Source organism: Apium graveolens, chromosome 9 (genome assembly GCF_009905375.1).
Source record: "Apium graveolens cultivar Ventura chromosome 9, ASM990537v1, whole genome shotgun sequence".
In the NCBI taxonomy this organism is placed as follows: Eukaryota; Viridiplantae; Streptophyta; class Magnoliopsida; order Apiales; family Apiaceae; genus Apium; species Apium graveolens.
In genome coordinates, this window is record NC_133655.1 from 195,802,686 (window position 1) to 195,822,646 (window position 19,961).

Below are 19,961 nucleotides of genomic sequence, written 5' to 3' on the forward strand. Positions count from 1 at the left end.
TTTCCGAGCAATTATCAATCAATCACGTGATTTGTCAACAGAAAGTTCGTGAATAGATTTTTGCATTTCGGTTTTTTCGTCAAGTTGATTTTAAGGCGAAGCTTTCTTTATTTTAGCTACAAATATTCCCTACTCTTATCGTCTGCATCCCTGGACATTTACGCTCTCGGCTCTTTTATGTTGATGCCAATTTTTTAAATTAGGCTTGCTGAAGTTGGGTCTGCGAGCTCAATTTAATATGCACAAATGTTGTTTTAAGTCCGGTAGGGAACAGAGAAGAAAAACTAAATTTAAAATGTAAAGCAGATGATAACGAGAAATAAATACGCATTTTTAACATATTTTTCCTTTTTTTAGCTTCAGCTCAAGGGATGTAAATAAGCCGAGCCAAATTCAGTTTTGTTCTTAATGAGTCGAGTTTAACTTCTTCTCTCAACGAGCCGAACTCTTTTATCAAATAAAAATTTTGTTCGAGTTCGAGCTTGTTAAGAAAACAAGTTGCACTCGACCTTTTATCGAACAAAAACGAGTTGAGCCGAACTTGAACCCTCAACAAACAGTTCTCGAACATTAGCATTTAATTTAAAAATAAAAATAATTGAAATCCACTTGAATCAATTTATTACCAGTTTTGACACAACTCAAACTCAATTTTTAATTTATTATCCTTAAAAAATTCAAATGAATCATGAATAAATATTTGGGTGTAATTTTAAACTTAATATGTTATGATTATTATTGAAAATAGAATATATTACGTTTTTTTCGAGTTTTAACGATTCGGATTCAAGCCGAACTAATTTGAACCGATCTCGACCTAAACTAATAAATTTTTTAGTCATTTTGGAACCTCAAAATGACACTACTCTATATATTATACTCACTCCGTCCCTTTCAATTGTTTATATTTTTTAGAGAGTGTCCGACACGCATTTTAAGGTGCATATAAAATATAGTTCTGTAAACTTTTTTTACAATTTTGTTTTTCTGAATAAAAATTAAAACATTCAACTTTTATTCAGAAAAAGAAAATTGTAAAAATAAGTTACATAACTCTACTTTTTATGCACCTTAAAATGCGTGCCGGACACTTCCTCATAAATGTAAACAATTGGAAGGAACTGATGAAGTAATTTTTTATTAGTGTTTTTTGAAATAGGACAACAATTTGTTAATAGTTAATACCCAAGTAGAAAAAGAATTTTTTTGATTCAAAACATAATTATTTTGTCACAAAATGACACTTCATCCATAAATAACGAGTCTAAATTCATAACAAATGTGCTATTTTTTACCTTGCGAGACAAAAGAAAAAGAAAAAGAAAAATATATTAAGCTGTACTGAACAATCGTTCTAAATGTGTTCAAGCTGCAATCATATCTTTTAATACAAATACAACAGACAATACAACAGACTCTTGTTATATCTTGAAATGAATTGGAGACGGATCCTGTTCCCTGTTCTCTCAGAACATCAATAATTCATTACATGAACGTAACATTTGCCAACAGACTCCTGGCTCATAGCACTATTATAATTTTTCTGAACTTTATCATTACCACTCGATTTCCTCCTTACTCGTGCTTTTGCAACAAAAATGTTACTAAACCAAAAATATTGTGATCAATTTTAAGAAAATATTTAACTTTGTATTAAAAATGACATCTCCTAAAAGACTATCATTTTCCGGTTTTACTTCAAATTATGACCAGTTTTTTGTTAAACATGTCATTTCATTTCTAAAACAATCTCTCGGACCATACAAATAAATACAAGAAAATGCTCAACTAAAATTTGAAACACCTGAAAATCAGAAAATCTTCCGAAAAACCTGAAAATCAGAAAGTCCTTTGACCAAATAAACATTTAAAAGTCCGGGAAACAAATTTTCGACAATTTTTTGTAGTGAAATAAACAGAACCAAAGTCGACATAAGTGTAGTTAAACAACAATGTACCTAGCCTTATAATCGCTTAATTAATATTATAGTTCAAGTCACCGTGCCCGGTATACATGATGTAATTAGGGACTAGATAATAGATCATACCCAATGTAGTCAACGACAAGACTTGTACTGGTAGTTCCAAAAGGTTTCTGAATCTCTTGCATATTTTCAGAACGAAGAGTCTGTAGATCATGCAGTTTAAGTTTGGCGTCATCAGTTTGAATCTGTAGATCTTGTAATTCACTTTCAGCATCATCAATGCGACAGTCAATTGCATTAAGCTCTGGTAAGGGCTGGGAAATGTGTAACTGGTCTATATAGTTCAGACGATTAACAAGCCAACTTACATTGAATCCCAGTTTCTGCAGGTCAGCAAATATGTGTCTGTACTCAGCAATCACCTTAGCATCAACCTCAGTCAAAGGGATTTTTGTAAAGTCAATCACCGAGGTGCACAACATGTTCAACTTCAATTTACAAAACTTCTTGTTTTTGGTTGTAAGGTGTTCAAAGGTGCGTGGGTATTTACTCATAATCTGATCAAGCCGACCTACAAACTCTGCTTCAACTTCATAGCCCCACCATAACCCAGAACAAATATTTGCCCTTAAAGCGGTCACCTGATCATTACATGTCCCTTCAACCAAGGCATCAACCTGAACTTCAGAATTCTGCACCACCTGCTCTTCTTGCACCCCAACTTCCACAGTTTCAATGCACACATTTCTATCTATATTCTCAGGATCGACCAAAATCTTGGTTGGAAGTGACATGGTCTCTCCAATCTCCACATTTTGAGATTTTACAGAAGCGGCCTCTATATGTGGAATAATTTTCTGAAAAAAAAACCCCGCAACATTGGTAAAAGTATATCTCATGAAATAAAAAGAAATATGTCACTGATGAACAGTTTGGTCTAGGATAATAGTTTGAGCCATAAGTTCTACAGCAGCAAGACCACCTGAAAAGCTCACAAGACCTGAACAATTAATGGGTTAAAAAATAGATCTGAAAAGTGGAAACTAAACAACTCCTTTTCACTTACAGATCTCAGTAAAGCTACATAACATTACTTAGAAGATTTTTAGGCGGCCACTTCTCTCAAACATGGTGATGGCGACTTCGAAAGGTGCCATTACTGTATTTTGCCGTATTTTGCCTTACTTTTCACCTTCACAGTTTTAACTTCACTGTTGGTGTCTCCAGGTAAGGTTTCTTTTCCTTTGTTTTTCACATTCTTTGGGCATGTCTAAAACTTCTGTTTGTTTTGGGTCGCACATGATTAGCAAGGATATTTCAATTGCTATTCAGACTGTTTAGGCAATTTTTTAATTTGTTAGTTGTTAAAATGTAACTACTGTAATGCACCTATAGATATGCCTATTTTCACATGGTCCGAGTTAATTAAACTAGCCTCAGACTTCAAATTATCCCTCCCCTTCAAATTAATCCTGGAGATACAGATCTGCCTCTGGCCCCTGAAACAATTTTTTTTTTATTTCCCCCTCATAGACCAATTGATCAGAAACATAATGGATTCCAGTAATTCTAAATATAACCTTCATTTTCTAATTTAAGCCAAATTACAAATTGGACAATAGCGTCTGTAAATGCAACGAACCCATTCATACCTCAAATATCAGTAAATAGTTGACAAACATATATTCAAAAATAACTATGATAATAAAGTCCATGATTTAAATTATATCTTCTATCAATCAGTGCCCAAACATCGAAGATTTTATTTCCAAGTTCCCCCAATGGAAGACAGTACTATCTTGTATACGTACCTAGCCCTAGTATGACTAATAGATATTGCAGGGACAGTTTCTGCCTGCAAGAAATGCGCCATGGATTCTTTATATAGTATTGAAAATCTGAAGACTATAAATTACAAAAATGTAAAGACTACGACTCATCTCGTGACTTTCATTTTAACTGATCACTGCTCCCCACAAGTAAAATGCGGTTAGTGGATATGGCAATTCCATGGACTACCGAGGAAAGCATATCATCTTGCAGAAATAGTATTTTAGGAGGATTAACATTTTGAAATATTTTCGTTAATGTATTGGATTCTGGGAGATAAATAGTGTATTTGACACGGACACTGTTGGAAACGTATATGGGCTTGGGCTTAATATAGATCAAATTGATATGACTCAAACACACACTGTATATCTTTGATATTGAAACAAACACCAAGTTTATTTTAAATCTCACAACCACAAAGCTACAGCTTGACACAAGGGTACGGCCTTATTTCTTTCTCTCTGTTGCTTTACAAACTCACTTCTGTGTATACTATTACATTCAGAGAGGACCAGCCTATTTATAGGCTTCATATATGCATGCATTACATCAGGGCTTACATCACTACTATTTATTACTACATAGACTTTTACCAGCCTACAATACTGACTAACTTAACATGCAGCCTACCATATTTTACGTATCTATAATTATTGCCAGCCTTCAGACCTTATCTTGACAACCCAGCCTTCTAATCTTGAACAACTGTTATATGCTACGCATTTCAAGGGAGACTTCATCACATCTCTTGTATGAATTCTTGACCATGCATGCAGGTTGCCTACCATAATATATGCTTCTCTGTTGCTGGATATATAGCTGGTGCCTGGTGTAGTGTCAACCTTGAATACTATCACCATAATTTATTACACACGCCACCTTGCATGTATTGGTAATCTAGTGCCCACCATATTTTTAGGAATTAACTTCTGGTTGCTGCTCTTATTTTCTTTCCTTCATATTACTACATCTATAACCCAGCTGTATGTTATTTATTTCAAATTATGGAAGAGTTTGAATTCTAACACTCCCCCTCAAACTCGACTTTGCATTCCGAGCTTCATCTTCATTTTGTGAAATACTTCCGGCTTCAATGGCTTCGTAAATATATCCGCTAAATTTTCTTCAGTCCTGCAGTGCACCAATTCCACAATTTTGTCGTTCACCTGTTCTCGAATAAAATGATATTTAATATTGATGTGCTTGCTTCGACTGTGTGACACTGGATTTTTCGCTAGAGAAATAGCAGATTTATTATCCACGTAAATAGTAACCGGATCTTCCTTGCCAAGTTTTAACTCTCCCAATATGTAGCCTAGCCACATAGCTTGACACGCGCATGCTGCTGCTGCGATGTATTCCGCCTCACATGTTGAGAGAGCAACTGTTTGCTGCTTCTTTGATGACCACGAAAATATCGCCGAACCGATATGAAAAGCATATCCAGAAGTGCTTTTCCCGTCATCCAAATCACCACCATAATCACTATCTGAGTAACCAACTAATTTTGAATCCTGAGAGTGTGTATAAAATAGACCATGATCGAGTGTTCCTTTTATGTACCTCAAAATTCTTTTAGCTGTCATGAAGTGATCTTGCTTCGGCTTCTCCATGTACCTACTAACTAGTCCAACCCCATACATGATATCTGGACGAGTAAAAGTTAGGTACCTCAGACTTCCAACCAGACTTTTGAACAACGTCGGATTTACCGACTTCCTTGTTGAATCAATTCTAAGCTTTATGCTTGCTTCTGTGGTGTGCTCACCGGCTTGCATTCCTCCATTCTGAATTTCTTTAAAATCTGCTCAGCATACTTTTTCTGCGACATAAAGATCCCATCTTTGCTTTGCTTGACTTCGACTCCAAGAAAGTAAGACATTTGACCAATATCTGTCATCTCAAATTCGTTAGTCATAACTTTCTTAAAATCATCAAACATACCAGGGTTGTTTCCAGTAAAAATCATGTCATCCACGTATAAGCACACGATCATAATATCTCCCCCTAAATTTGTTTTCGTGTAAAGTGCATGCTCGTAGGGACTCTTCACAAAACCATTTTTCTGGAAATATTCATCAACCCTTGTGTTCCATGCTCGCGGAGCTTGCTTCAAACCATACAGTGCTTTTTTTAGTCGGTAGACTTTATCTTCCTTGCCTTTCTGAACATATCCCGGTGGTTGCTCGATAAAGACTTCTTCTTCAAGATAACCATTCAAGAATGCTGACTTCACATCCATCTGATATATCTTCCACTGATTCTGAGCTGCGATTGCTGTAAGAAGTCTTATGGTATCAACTCTTGCAACCGGAGCAAATACCTCATCATAGTCAATCCCATATCTCTGCTTGTAGCCTTTAGCCACCAACCTTGCCTTGTGCTTTTCCACTTCACCGTCTTGGTTGGTCTTTGTCTTGTAGACCCATTTGACACCAATTGCTTTGTGTTCTTCTGGAAGAGTTGTGAGCTCCCAAGTATCATTCTTCTTGATTGCACCAATTTCTTCATCCATTGCTTTATTCCATTTGCTTTCTTCAGAAGCTTCTTCAAATGTAACGGGATCACACTCAGCCATTAAGCAAAACAATGAATAATCAAAGGTAGTTTGTACCGGACTTGTTGCATCATAGATATCATTTAGACTCCGCATTTTTCTTGGTGCTCCCCCTGAACTGTTGCTATTGCTGCTTCCTGAACTCGATGGTGTCGAGGCAGGAGTTTGTTGGTTTGGACTTTGTGGAGGAGTTGGATCATCATTTCCATCATCTTGAACATTGGTGTCATCACCGTCATCATCTTCATCCTGAAAAAACAAACCAGCAACTTTTCTTTCTTCCTTGCTCCATCTCCAGTAATCTGATTCGTCAAACTCAACATCTCGAGAAATGATTAATTTCTTCGTGAGGGGATTGTAGAGTCTGTACGCCTTGCTTCTTTTGTCATATCCGGTAAAGATGCACTTCTCGCCTTTATCATCCAGCTTCTTCCTTTTCTGATCTGGAACATGTGCATATGCAATGCACCCAAAAATTCTGAGATGTCCAACAGATGGTTTGCTACCACTCCATGCTTCATTTGGAGTTTTGTTTCTGACACTTTTAGTTGGACAACGATTCAACAAATAAACTGCACATAGAACGGCTTCAGCCCAGAAAGTTCTCGGCATATGCTTTGCTTTGACCATGCTCCTTGCCATGTCAAGAATAGTGCGATTCTTTCTTTCTGCAACACCATTTTGTTGAGGAGTGTATGTCGTTGTTAGCTGATGATTAATTCCATGTGCTCGACAGAAACTTCTAAAGAGATTTGAGGTATACTCTCCTCCTCTGTCTGATCGAAGTGTCTTCAAATAATGACCACTTTGTTTCTCCGCCAACGCTTTGAACTCCTTGAATTTATCAAGAGCTTCTGACTTTTCTTTCAGGATATACACCCAACTTTTTCTGCTAAAATCATCAATAAATGTTAGGTAATACTGTTACCTCCAAGTGACGGAATATCAAATGGACCAGCAATATCTGTATGAACAATCTCCAGTGGCCTCCTGGCTCTCCATGATTTTCCAACGGGAAAACTTTGTCTGTGTTGCTTCCCCTTAACACATGCTTCACACAAATTTTCTGGTTCATTTATTTCTGGCAAACCGTCCACCATCTTTGTTTTTGACAATAATTTCAAGCCAGAAAATCCAAGATGACCGAATCTTAAATGCCACAACCACGAGTCATTTTTAATGACCGACTTTAAACACTTCTGCGCCTTCGTCTGCATATCAAGTGTAAACAAACGATTCTTTGACATCTCCACATCTGCAATTAATTCTCGATCCTGATTCCTGATGACGAGAGAATTATCCTGCATCTGTATATAATATCCTTTCTCCACAAGTTGGCCAAGACTGATGATGTTACTTTTCAAAGCAGGTATATGGTAAACATCATTAATAAACTTTTTCTCACCAGTCTTCAATACAATCGTAATTGTACCTTTGCCTTTGACTGGAATCTTCGATGAATCACCAAACGTAACTTCTCCGCTGATGGTCTCGTCTATCTCCGTAAATAAATCCTTGTGGCCTGTCATGTGGTTGCTCGCACCAGAGTCAAGATACCAAACATTTTTCTTGCTCTCCTCGTCTCCTTTATAAGTGAGGAACATAGCAGTGCCAACATCTTTATCTTCTTTTGCTGCTGCAAAATGACTTCTTTCTTCCACTTTCGGTGATCTACATTCATAACTGAAATGGCCAAATTTATTGCAATTATAGCACTGAAATTGAGACTTGTCACCTCGTTGAAATCCTCCTCGTCCTCGTCCTCGACCTCTAAAATTCTGACCACGTCCAGATGGACGATAACCTTCAGTGTTCTGGCTTCTGTTGAAGGACTGTCTTCCACGTCCTCTTCCACCACGGTAGCCACCTCTAAAGCCACCTCTTCCACGACCAGAACTGCTACTGCTTGAACTTTCACCAATGGACACCTTACTTTGCAATGCCTTTTCTAAATGGCTTGTATCATCATACTGGTTCATCCGCTGCTCATGGGCTTGAAGTGAACCAACTAGCTCATCAATAGAAATTGTGGATAAATCTTTTGACTCCTCGATAGAAGTAACGACATAGTCAAATTTTCTTGTCAATGAGCGGAGTAATTTTTCCATGACCCGAACATCATCGAGACTTTCTCCGTTTCTCTTCATCTCATTTGTCATCATTTTCAAACGCGTAACATATTCACCAATATTTTCTGAGGTCTTCATTTTTATATTTTCGAACTCCCCGCGTAGAACTTGGAGCCGCACCTTTTTTACTTTCTCCACGCCTTGGAATGATTTCTGCAAAATCTCCCACGCATCTTTTGCTGTTTTTGCTTCTGAAATTTTTTCAAAGGTAGATTCATCAACACCTTGAAAAATTGTGTACAACGCCTTTTTGTCCTTTTTACGGGACTCCTTTAACGCCATCTTCTCGGCATTTGGAAGTGCTGTTTCAGTGGTTGCATCTGCGGGCTCGTTAAACCCACTTTCGACAATATCCCAATTGTCGTAGGAACCGAGTAACACCTTCATTTGGATACTCCAATTCCCGTAATTTGTGGACATCAATTTTGGAATATTTGGTTGCACCATATTCGCCATTTTCTTGAACGGAACGCTGGCTCTGATACCACTTGTTGGAAACGTATATGGGCTTGGGCTTAATATAGATCAAATTGATATGACTCAAACACACACTGTATATCTTTGATATTGAAACAAACACCAAGTTTATTTTAAATCTCACAACCACAAAGCTACAGCTTGACACAAGGGTACAGCCTTATTTCTTTCTCTCTGTTGCTTTACAAACTCACTTCTGTGTATACTATTACATTCAGAGAGGACCAGCCTATTTATAGGCTTCATATATGCATGCATTACATCAGGGCTTACATCACTACTATTTATTACTACATAGACTTTTACCAGCCTACAATACTGACTAACTTAACATGCAGCCTACCATATTTTACGTATCTATAATTATTGCCAGCCTTCAGACCTTATCTTGACAACCCAGCCTTCTAATCTTGAACAACTGTTATATGCTACGCATTTCAAGGGAGACTTCATCACATCTCTTGTATGAATTCTTGACCATGCATGCAGGTTGCCTACCATAATATATGCTTCTCTGTTGCTGGATATATAGCTGGTGCCTGGTGTAGTGTCAACCTTGAATACTATCACCATAATTTATTACACACGCCACCTTGCATGTATTGGTAATCTAGTGCCCACCATATTTTTAGGAATTAACTTCTGGTTGCTGCTCTTATTTTCTTTCCTTCATATTACTACATCTATAACCCAGCTGTATGTTATTTATTTCAAATTATGGAAGAGTTTGAATTCTAACAGATACTATAGCTATATTTGTAGGCTTGTGAGCGTCCAAAATTTAAAAGCAATTACATCATCATGAGAATACGACATACAAGGTATCTCCTTACAAAATAAAATAAAACAAAGGCATCGAATTATACAGAATTTGATAAGATTTATCAAGTACCTTGGGAAAGGCAGTGACAATGGTGGCTTCTGGAGAGTGATCAAGTAAGTAGCTTGTGAGATAAGCAGACATACTTGATATTTTACATTTCGTTGGTATCCTTACATACTTCAAGTTATAAAAAGGAGAAGGAGGATGGACAGGATAGTCTGCAACATCAGAAAGTACCTATGACATAACAAGACAAAAAGTATTAAAATACATTCCTGAACTGCAATTTAAACATGAATTTCAACAGGCACTAAATAAAGATATCTAGCTTGTTGGCCATGTGTTTTCTTTCTGTGCAATTTAAATTTGCAACTTCTTGAACTTAAGAAACTTAAAAACTCAACCACTGTTCAAATACTGTACAGTGATAGATGACCAGAAGAATATCTAACTAAAAACAGTTTGTCAACATCAACTGAATTTTAACATCCTAAGAGCAAGTCCAATGCATAGCTATATTTAGTCTTATTGCTATAATATAGGACTAAAATCATATAACTCAACTCCAATGCATATATAGCTATACATTGACGGACAAATGCGTAAATGGATACTTGGTCTTATATTTTAGACCAAGAATGGCTATAACTATCCTTGCAACATCATCAAATAACTAATAATGGAGTGGAAGGAGGTCCACTTTAAATTAAAGTGAATGAGCTGGATGAAATGTTAGCTAAATATGAAATTATTTGGTTGTAAAATACAACTAGCATTGGAGTGCAAGTGCTATTTTAGCACTAAAATGCACTTTTTGGTTCCATTTTATAGCAATGGTTATAGCCATTTTCCATCTTTTAATCAATGTCATATTACATAATATCTTCAATCAAAGAGATAAAAACTTGTTGCTAAACAAACAGAAATAACATTACTAGAAAAAGTATAATTTTACCTTAATGGTATCCAAGTCAAGAGTAAGAGTCTTGGCACTGCCGAGGCCCTTAAACATATCAGTAACCTGGGAATAATAGGTTTTCATATTCGCGTTTGAAGCCGAAGTCTGGCTTTTGTTGCTATCCAATAATTTGACATCCTCATGCTTCAGCTCAGAATCTTCAAATGTGATTGGGAAGTAACCAACTGAACAGAAATTGCGGATTTGTTGTGACAAAACTATAATCTTACCACCGTGAGTACTGTCATTATCCATCTGAGCCTTGATATTTAGGTTCTCCAATCCAGGACAATCTATAACCCAATCATGTGTTATAGGGTCCCGGAAAACCAAGGTAAGCTCTCTCAAATTGACAAGTGCAGAGAAGAAGGAACTTGTATCGTTATCAGGAAACACTACAGCATCCAGAGTGAGTGTTAATAAAGTCGGTAAATCCAAAACCTCAGTGTGCACGTTGCATCTTCGCAGGTGGAGAGTCTTCAATGCAGGAAAAATGATAGAATCCGGCAAATCAAATTGACCAAGCAACAAATTTTGTAAAGAAAGCAAGCAAGTGAAATATGATTGAGGTAACGTGCAGGGTTCGCCAAGATAATGTGTCAAGTTTAGAGTTGTTAGCTCAGGTAAATTCCAACATTCTAATTCTAAAAATCTACTAAAATTAAGATTCAACGTGAGATTCTTAACGAAAGTAGAATTGAACGTGGAAAAATCAATTTTAGCACCAAGACCAAGAAGATCAACATTAAGGACTTGAACCTTGTGTGAAATTGCATATTTAATAAACTCGTTAACCTTATTTGTTTGTGGAAGAGGTCCAAAAGAAAGATTGAAGGTAGTTATCTCCGAATCACAGTTTCGGTTTGATAAAAATTTGTCAATAAAGGTAACACTGTCATTAAATTTGAGATTCGGAGAAGTAGTCCAGATTAACTTCCATCGCTTTGAGAGAACGCTAGTCTTTACCACAAATTTCGGTCCAAAAGTAGAGAGAATTTGATGAATCAGATCATCGGGCAATCCACTTATTCTATCTCCTTCAATTTTCCTAGTGTTTTTTCCCCGATCCATTTGTTTACTCAGCTGTTGCCCTAGTCTTTTTGACATATCTTCACAGCAGAGCCGCGTACGCTAAATAGGTTTACCTCTTACGTTTTGTAGAATGGAGACGCCGAATTGGTTGTACCCTTTTTATACAAATTACGGCCCATGGGGCTTATAAATCTTATAAATCTTGATAGTGTACGCTAAAAAAACGCCTAAATCAAAAAAACGGTTGTATTCCGCAATCGTTTTTGGAACCAGTGAAAAATATATGAGTCATATTTAGTAGACCAGTCATATTTAGTATACGAGCGGCTAAATTTGACCACTTGAATTCGACCGAAATTAGTCGAATTTGTTTTTCACCTAAAATTTGAAAATCCCGCCAAAAAATTTGAATTTTTGAATTTTTTTGAAACTTCCGCCTAAGGTTTGATCATCAGTATAAGACTAAACTTAGTAAGAAATACTGGTCAAAATAATAGTTAACTGTTAAAATAGGAAATCAAATACATTTATTTTTTTTAAAATTTTATCATATCACTAAAATATCTAGATCCTAACATCCTTAAGGTTTAATCATTCATAAACATTTTTTAAAAAATCGAAATGTCAATATGAGACTAGCAAGAATTACTGGTCAAACTAATAATTGACTGTTAAAATAGGAAACTAAATGCATTTATTTTTTTCTAAAAATTTTATAATATCATTAAAATGTATAGATCTTGACATTTGTAAGAAGTATTAGTCGAAAATAATCGAAAATAGTTAAATATATGTAAAAATAATAAAAAGTTAATTACAAGATCTAGAATGAATATATTATTATTGTCTATTTACATATTTTAGCAATATTTAAAATAATAAATTTTATTTTTCTGATTTTTTTTCAAAAGAATATTTAAAAAAATTGTTTTTTAAAATTTTGAGCTGATATTTGGCTCCATTTTTTCCCTCTAATTTTTCTGAGTGGAAAATTTCATTGGCGGGAAAGTTCTCTTCATTTTTTTTGGCGTGGCTAAATTCAACTGAAATTAATCATATTTAAAAACAGTTGTATTTAGGCGGTTGCATTTATGAGGGGCAGCTAAATACAACTATTTGGAGTTGTAATAGGTGTCGGTTGTAATTATCCGGTTGTATTTAGGCGGTACTAAAATAGATCGAATTTGGTTGTATTTAGTCGGTTGTATTTGTTTCTAAATTCAACAGCCTAAATACAACCATTTTTAAATATGACTGATTTCAGTTGAATTTAGCCGCAACTCTTAAATTCAACCAGATATGGTTGTATTTAATCCCGATTGTATTTATGCAGTTGTATTTGGTCTTATTTTCTTGTAGTGGTAAATAAACGAAATTCAGGACTAATTATAATTCTTATCATTAATTTTTTATGTTGTTTTTTTAATTGGGACGAGTCTCTCTCTGTCTTTTATATTATGTTATACTATAATAACCGTATAATTTATAATTTAATTAACCCTTCATTTTGGTTATTTCTTTCAATCACGATCGTCATATTTTATTTATCAAACAATCACAGCCGTTAGATCTAAATACTAAAAAAACATTTCACATGTTCTTAGGTTCGAATCCCGTCCCCAATAAATATTTATATTATTATTTATAAAGTACATATAAGTTCTCAAGTTCGAATCTCGTTAACAACAAACATTTACATTATTATTATTTATAAAGATACATGTAAGTTTTCAGATTTGAATCTCATCAACAACAAATAATTACATTATTATTTATGATTAGGATCTCATCAATCATACACTATTTATATTATTTGAACTTAATTTAAAATTATACAAAATGAAATTATAATTATACTATCCTAAAACCCGTGCGATGCACAGATTATTTTTGATATTATATGATTTTTTAATTTAATTTGAAGTGAAAATTTTAAACTCTGAAATTTATTTATTAGAACTTTTTGATAATATGTTTTGATAATTATTTTAAATATTCATGTGTATAATTTAGTGAAATTTTAGTTTTTTAAAAAATATCACTGATTGAAAGATTTAGTTTTGTTGAAATTCATAGGTCTGTTTACAAAAGTTAATTATATTTTAATTAAAAGATAAATTTTAGCTCACGTCAATAGTAAATGAATTATCTTTACTTTGGTAAACCAAACAAATCGAATTATATTCAAATTTATTTTATTTTAATATGTTTAAACTCGGATCAATGATAAAAAGTTTAGGTATTAGTAATAAAAAAATTATGTTGACCCGAATAAAAGTACATATTATTTTATTTTAACTCGTATAGTTATTTTCTTATTTTAATTTTAATTTATCATCAATCAATTGTATAATATTTTTAACCCGGATGAATATCATGTGTTGATTTATTTTAGTCTGACGCAATTATACTAACTAAGGTATCATCTCTATTTTTATTTTATTAAAATTATTTAAACCCAAACATTTTACACACACATCTGCAATCAAACTTTTAATATTTCGGTTATTAAGGCCGGATCTCAGTTATCCCACAATTCCAAGCCTACATTATACCTAACAACGAATTAGGTAGGCTTTAATTTTATTTTAATACGGATCAATAATATAAGAATTATCTTTAGTTTGAATTTAATTTTTAGTTTTAACGTAGATCAATGACATATATTATATTGTTTTAGCCTTAGACCCGTTATATCAACCATCCAATTACATTTAGTTTATTTTTAATTTTATTTTAGCTCTAGTTAAATATTATTTTATTTTAAACCGAATAGATAATATATTTTATTTTATTCTAATGACATTATATCGACCAATGCATTATGTTGTTGCCCGGTTTGATAAAATATTTTTTAGCTAGATCGGTAGTATTTATTATATTGTTTTAGCCAGAGATAACAAATATAGGTTTAGTCTCAGACCCGTTGTGCCAACCAAATCCAGCTAATTATATTTAGTTTTTCGTTTAATTTCATTTTACCCCGAAATTAATATTATTATGTTTTAGACCAAATTGATAATATGTATAATTTTATTTTATTCCGATGACATTATTTTTTCCAAAAAATTTACTTTCAATTTATTTTGTTTAAACTTGTTTATTTTTTTGTTTTAGCCTGATGACATTATATCGACCAAACGAATTTGGTTTCAAATTTTTATCAGTGTTAATTATTTTATTTTAATTCGAGAATGCAAATCCAACTAATTGTACGTATTTTATTTTTATTTTTTATTTATGATTTGATGAATGGTATTGTTTTATTTAATATCATATATTATTTTATTTAAATTAAAACTATTAGACATATTACAATTCTATTTGTATTTACATATAATTATATTGTGAATAATAATCTATTTATGAAAGTGTTTTATTTTAAATATTACTATAATTACGGTGACCAGACCAACTACCAACCAAACTTTCGATGTTTCGTCTTTAATCTAATAGTATAGATAATCATTATTTAGTATTTAATTATTTATATGGAATTTTAATAAAATTATATAAAATAGAACTGAAAATATATAAATATTTACCAAGACCCGTGCATCGCACAGGCCGTAAGCTAGTACTAAATTATAATAACCGGAATGGAATATAATTCATCATTTTATTTTTTTATTAAATATAATTCATTCTAACTCGAAAAATTAGAAGGGAGTCGAGACACAAGTTGCGCTCCCACCCCTTTCTGAATACAAAAGCTTAACCTATGAAAAAGAAAAACACCACTCTTAGCATTATTAGAGAGAATAATGGAAAGAGTCTTGAGACGCGTGAGAACATCCAACGCTTCCGTGTCGAGTTCCCCAAAAGTAGAGAAGGCAAAGGGGATGAACGAATAACCATGGTCAGCGCAAATCCTAGAATACTTCCTTTTTTTCTTTTTCACCGCATTTAGCATCGCTACCCCAGGAGCCTATGAACTCACCCCCCCACCGGCAAAATGAGAAATACCAGTCACATCCAGACATGCATCTTTACCTTAGGACCAATTGAACAACAATAGATCTGCATGTCTGAGTTCTTGCCCAGCATCCGAAACAAATCCCAAAGGAGCCTGCTTACGCACAGGAATGCTAACCTTGGAGCAAATATCCACCAGAATGTCGCGCACCAAATTATGCCTGAATTTCACACCTACATCAGTTGAACAGTGAACTGCGTGATCGCCCCACTGGTCCATCCTGTGAACATTACAACTCGGACACAAGGTGCCTTCAGTAAATAAAGGAATTGCAAACCAATAGCACAATATCGCCCGAAATTGGCGTTGATTCATCCTCTGCCCCAACCCATCAATAGGTATGGTAAACAAGAAATCTTGAGCATGAGGAGCGCGAATGTAGCTCAGAATAGAAATCTGACGGGGACTCGGCACATAATGAGAAGCAAGACTGGTCTCAATGACATCAAAATAGCTCTTTACCAAAGACTTCATCAATTTGGGGGCAGGAGAGCTAGTGGTACCAGAGAGAGCATTCGCACCACAAAGGGCCGAGAAATCATCAAGAGCACACTGAAAAGAAGAACCACACGATGTGATACCTGAACTCGACAGAATCCGAGTCTGCAATGCACTAGTCTGAAGGCGAGAAGCGCGAAAGGCATAACGAATAACATTCCCTACACATAAGATGCCAAGACCGCCCAACTTGATTGGGAGCGTGGCTAACCTCCACTGCCAATCCCCAAAACCAGGGCCAGAGTCAGTAACAATCCTCTCTAGGGAATACGCAAAGCCTGATCAAACTGCGTCTGGGCCTCCCCAAAGAACGGAGGTGGGCAAATCCGTAATGTGTAATATAATTTTGCAACCCCTGCGCAATTGCGAAGAAGAAGAAGCTCACACTGGGGGTCCTCAAGCTTGTGAATAGCCTCCATTAGAGCAATAGTCTTGGAGACCCTTTGAGAAGCCAAATCATGACAAAAACCTGCATCGACACTGGCTGAACTCCCAAGAAGTTTGACACCCTTAAGCGGCCGGGAAATATTAGTGGGAAAAATGCCATCCACCCGTCCTCGAGGATCCTCCACCGGACAAAAGAGTTCATTCTTATCAATATTCAGAAACAAACCACGAACCGGTCCATCAACCCGGATAATATCAAGTGCCTTGACCACCGTAAGGGTATCCCCAACAATAGTTCCATCATCCAGATACCAAGCTTGAAGAGAAAGCTCACAAGACTGCGCAATGGCCTGAGCCAAAGGGTGAAGGGCCAAAGCAAACAACAAAGGACCCAAAGGATCCCCTTGTTGAACCCCTTGACAAGACCACAAAACAGAATCGCCATAATAGAGTCGGGCCGAGCGAGAATAATAGAACTCAACCCAAGGAGAGATAGAAGGACACCGCACCCGGGCCTCCTGGAGAAGGATACTCCTGTCAATAAGGTTAAAAACATTCTTGAAATCCACCAGGAGCATAAACAGCCCACCTCATCCCCCTAGTCTCTAAGAGCCTGTTGATAGAATGCACAACAACCTCACAACCACCAGGAATACCAACACCAAACTGAAAATCCCGTATATAAGATGCCATAGAACTATCAACAGAAGAAGATGCAACCTTAGATACCAGCCTTCTCCACACCGTACCAACAGCAATAAGGCGAATACCACCTCCTGGCTTAACTAAAGGAGTCAACGGAGCACTAGCAATAAACTCCCCCAGCTGGGCGGGGCACTTGCCACTAAGGAACAAGTTGACAAACCCCGTAATAAAACCTAATAGATCATCAGCAACCGCAAAAGCAGCCCCACCCAAAACATCCAGTAAATGTTGGGCTCTAAGCCCGTCACGTTCACAAGAGGTCCCTTTAGGGAAACTTCGAATACGATCCAACACTAAATCTTTGTGGACGTGGAGGGCATCCACCCCAATCACAGAGGAAATCAAGACCGGAGAGGGTACGAAAGGGTGCTTGGATTCCAGTTCAGCCAAAGTGTCTGGAGTATCTGAAGCAACGCCGGAGGAATTAAGCACCTTAATAGCAGCAGTAAAGTGCCCATCAGCCAACTTACGCTTGCACTGGAACATGTTAGCCTCCTCAAAATTCCTAGACTTCTGTAACCTCCAGGCGGAAGTTGTTAAAAAGGCCAAGCGATCCTTCACCAAACCTATCCTATCGCCTGGATTCCTCCACCGAAGAATGGCACTAGAATTATGCTCAAACTGACGTCGTTCTCTTTCCCCAGACCGCCGCTGAGCTCTGTTGGATGGCACAAACGAGCTCAAAGTACAACAAGGTAAAATGAGAAGTTGCACCCAAGAAGACAAATCAGTCGGACACTCTAGAACCTTATCCAAGGCACTAAGAAAAATTCTAGCAAAACCAAGTCTCAGTTTAGAGGGAATGCACTTGACCGTGCGTCTTTGACTCGAAAGAAACTTGTCAAGAAGGTCCACGTCAAAAGAAATAGAATCCAACCCGATAACACCCCCAGAAGGCACACCAACCGGATCCCTGGAAGACCCCGACGGAGAAGAAGAAGAGGCCCCTCCCTGCCCCACATCAATATTAACAGCCACCCTGTGCGAAACAATAGGAGTAGGAATACGACATAGTGCGGCTTCGGTAACATCTGGTGCCGAAATCACAGTCCCATCCGCGTGTTTACGATTCTTGCTGAATAAGTGAGTGCGAAGACACTCACCACACAACCAAACACCGGCTTGATGGAGTGCAAGATCGAAAGTAGAGAATAAGATAAAGTCACTAGTGATACACGATCTATGTACCGCCTTCAAGTTATCTGTGTTAAAGTGATGGGTTCGCAAATGAGAAATAAATATGACTTAGCCAACCCTTGACCTCCAGGACCACCACAACAACCATCACTCCCTTTCAACGGACATGGAATTCTCAATACCCCTGGATTGACCATGATAGTCTCAAAGAACACGATCGAATATAACTAAATGTACCCCTGCTGTTAAGCTCAATACCCCGAATAACGCCTACCTGGACCTACCTGGACATACACGTCTAATTTTTTTTCTCCTGAGCAATAACCAAACACCTTCCGTGCAACAGAAATTCGCATTTTTTCTTCCCACTTCTTTTCGTAACTTTGTACCATGAATCCCGGCTCGCTCCGCATAATCTACAATTTTGTTTATGCATGATGTATACACGTATACAGTAATGATTAAATTGAACAAATTTTCGAATAAAGCTCCATGAACAGTTTACTGTTATTACTCTATTCGACGTAAACACAAACCACGCATTTCGCATGATAAGTGGATACCTCTGATTAGTCATTTGAGTGAGATGCTCTTGTTTTGTTGGTTTGGTTATTCTCAATCATGACCATCAGATTTTCTTAATCAAATAATTAGGACCGTTAGATCCAAATACTAAAAGAATATCCATTATTCAAGTTCTCATGTTCGAATCGTGCCCACATCAAATATTTGTATTATTATTTATACACTACCTAAATTCTCAGGTTCGAATCTCACCAATAACAAATTTTATGTTATTATTTATTAACAATATTAATTGTGTTAATGATTCAAATCTCATCAATCATATGCTCTTTAATTTAACTAGAAATTATACACATTCAAATTAAAATTCTCATAATAGATTAAAATTATATATTAATTAATTTAAATATTTTATTACTTATATAAAGATTTTATTAAATTTATAACTAATATAAAATATTAAATTTATAAAATATTAATGAAAACCCATGCATCGCACTGCTTGTAAAGCTAGTATTTACGTAAATAAAACCAATTATAATATATCAGCTCACTTGTCAATTGTTACATCATTTTATTATTTTTTTAATTACTAGTTGTGTGCATGTAACATAAATGAGTGGTATCATATTACAGTTTTAAACTATAATACCCGGAATGAGGTATAATTTGGTATGCTTTTTTTTTTTAATTAGTTTGACTATCCTCAATCATGACCGTTAGATCTTCTTAATCAAATAATTAGGACCGTTAAATCTAAATATTAAAAAAATATCCACTATTCACGTTTCATGTTCGAATCTCTCCAACAACAAATATTTATATTATTATTTATACACTACCTAAGTTCTCAGGATCCAATCCCCCCAACAACATATTTTATGTTATTATTTATAAAAATAATAATAACATTAATGATTCAAATCTCATCAATCATATACCATTTACGTTTAACTAGAAATTATACACATTCAAATTAAAATTCTCATAACAAGATTG

The 19,961-nt window shown here is 35.6% G+C and overlaps 1 protein-coding gene across 1 annotated transcript; it reads right to left on the bottom strand.

The window, feature by feature from the left end:
- Nucleotides 1-1,858: 1,858 nt before the first annotated feature.
- Nucleotides 1,859-11,821, bottom strand: LOC141686584 (uncharacterized). Its single transcript, XM_074491608.1, has 3 exons — nt 10,700-11,821; nt 9,814-9,981; nt 1,859-2,782 (listed from the first exon to the last, which is right to left on the bottom strand). The coding sequence occupies exons 1-3, from the start codon at nt 11,807-11,809 to the stop codon at nt 2,024-2,026; spliced, it is 2,037 nt and encodes a 678-aa protein (XP_074347709.1). The 5' UTR covers nt 11,810-11,821; the 3' UTR covers nt 1,859-2,023.
- Between the last annotated feature and the right edge of the window lie 8,140 nt (nt 11,822-19,961).

What these genes read in the sequence shown, in the direction of transcription:
- LOC141686584 (XM_074491608.1), bottom strand. Translation starts at nt 11,809, where the DNA reads ATGTCAAAAAGACTAGGGCAACAGCTGAGTAAACAAATGGATCGGGGA. An exon ending in TTGACTTGGATACCATTAAG is followed by an intron (nt 9,982 to 10,699) that starts GTAAAATTATAC and finishes GTTATGTCATAG; the next exon opens with GTACTTTCTGATGTTGCAGA. An exon ending in TTGTCACTGCCTTTCCCAAG is followed by an intron (nt 2,783 to 9,813) that starts GTACTTGATAAA and finishes TTTTTTTTTCAG; the next exon opens with AAAATTATTCCACATATAGA.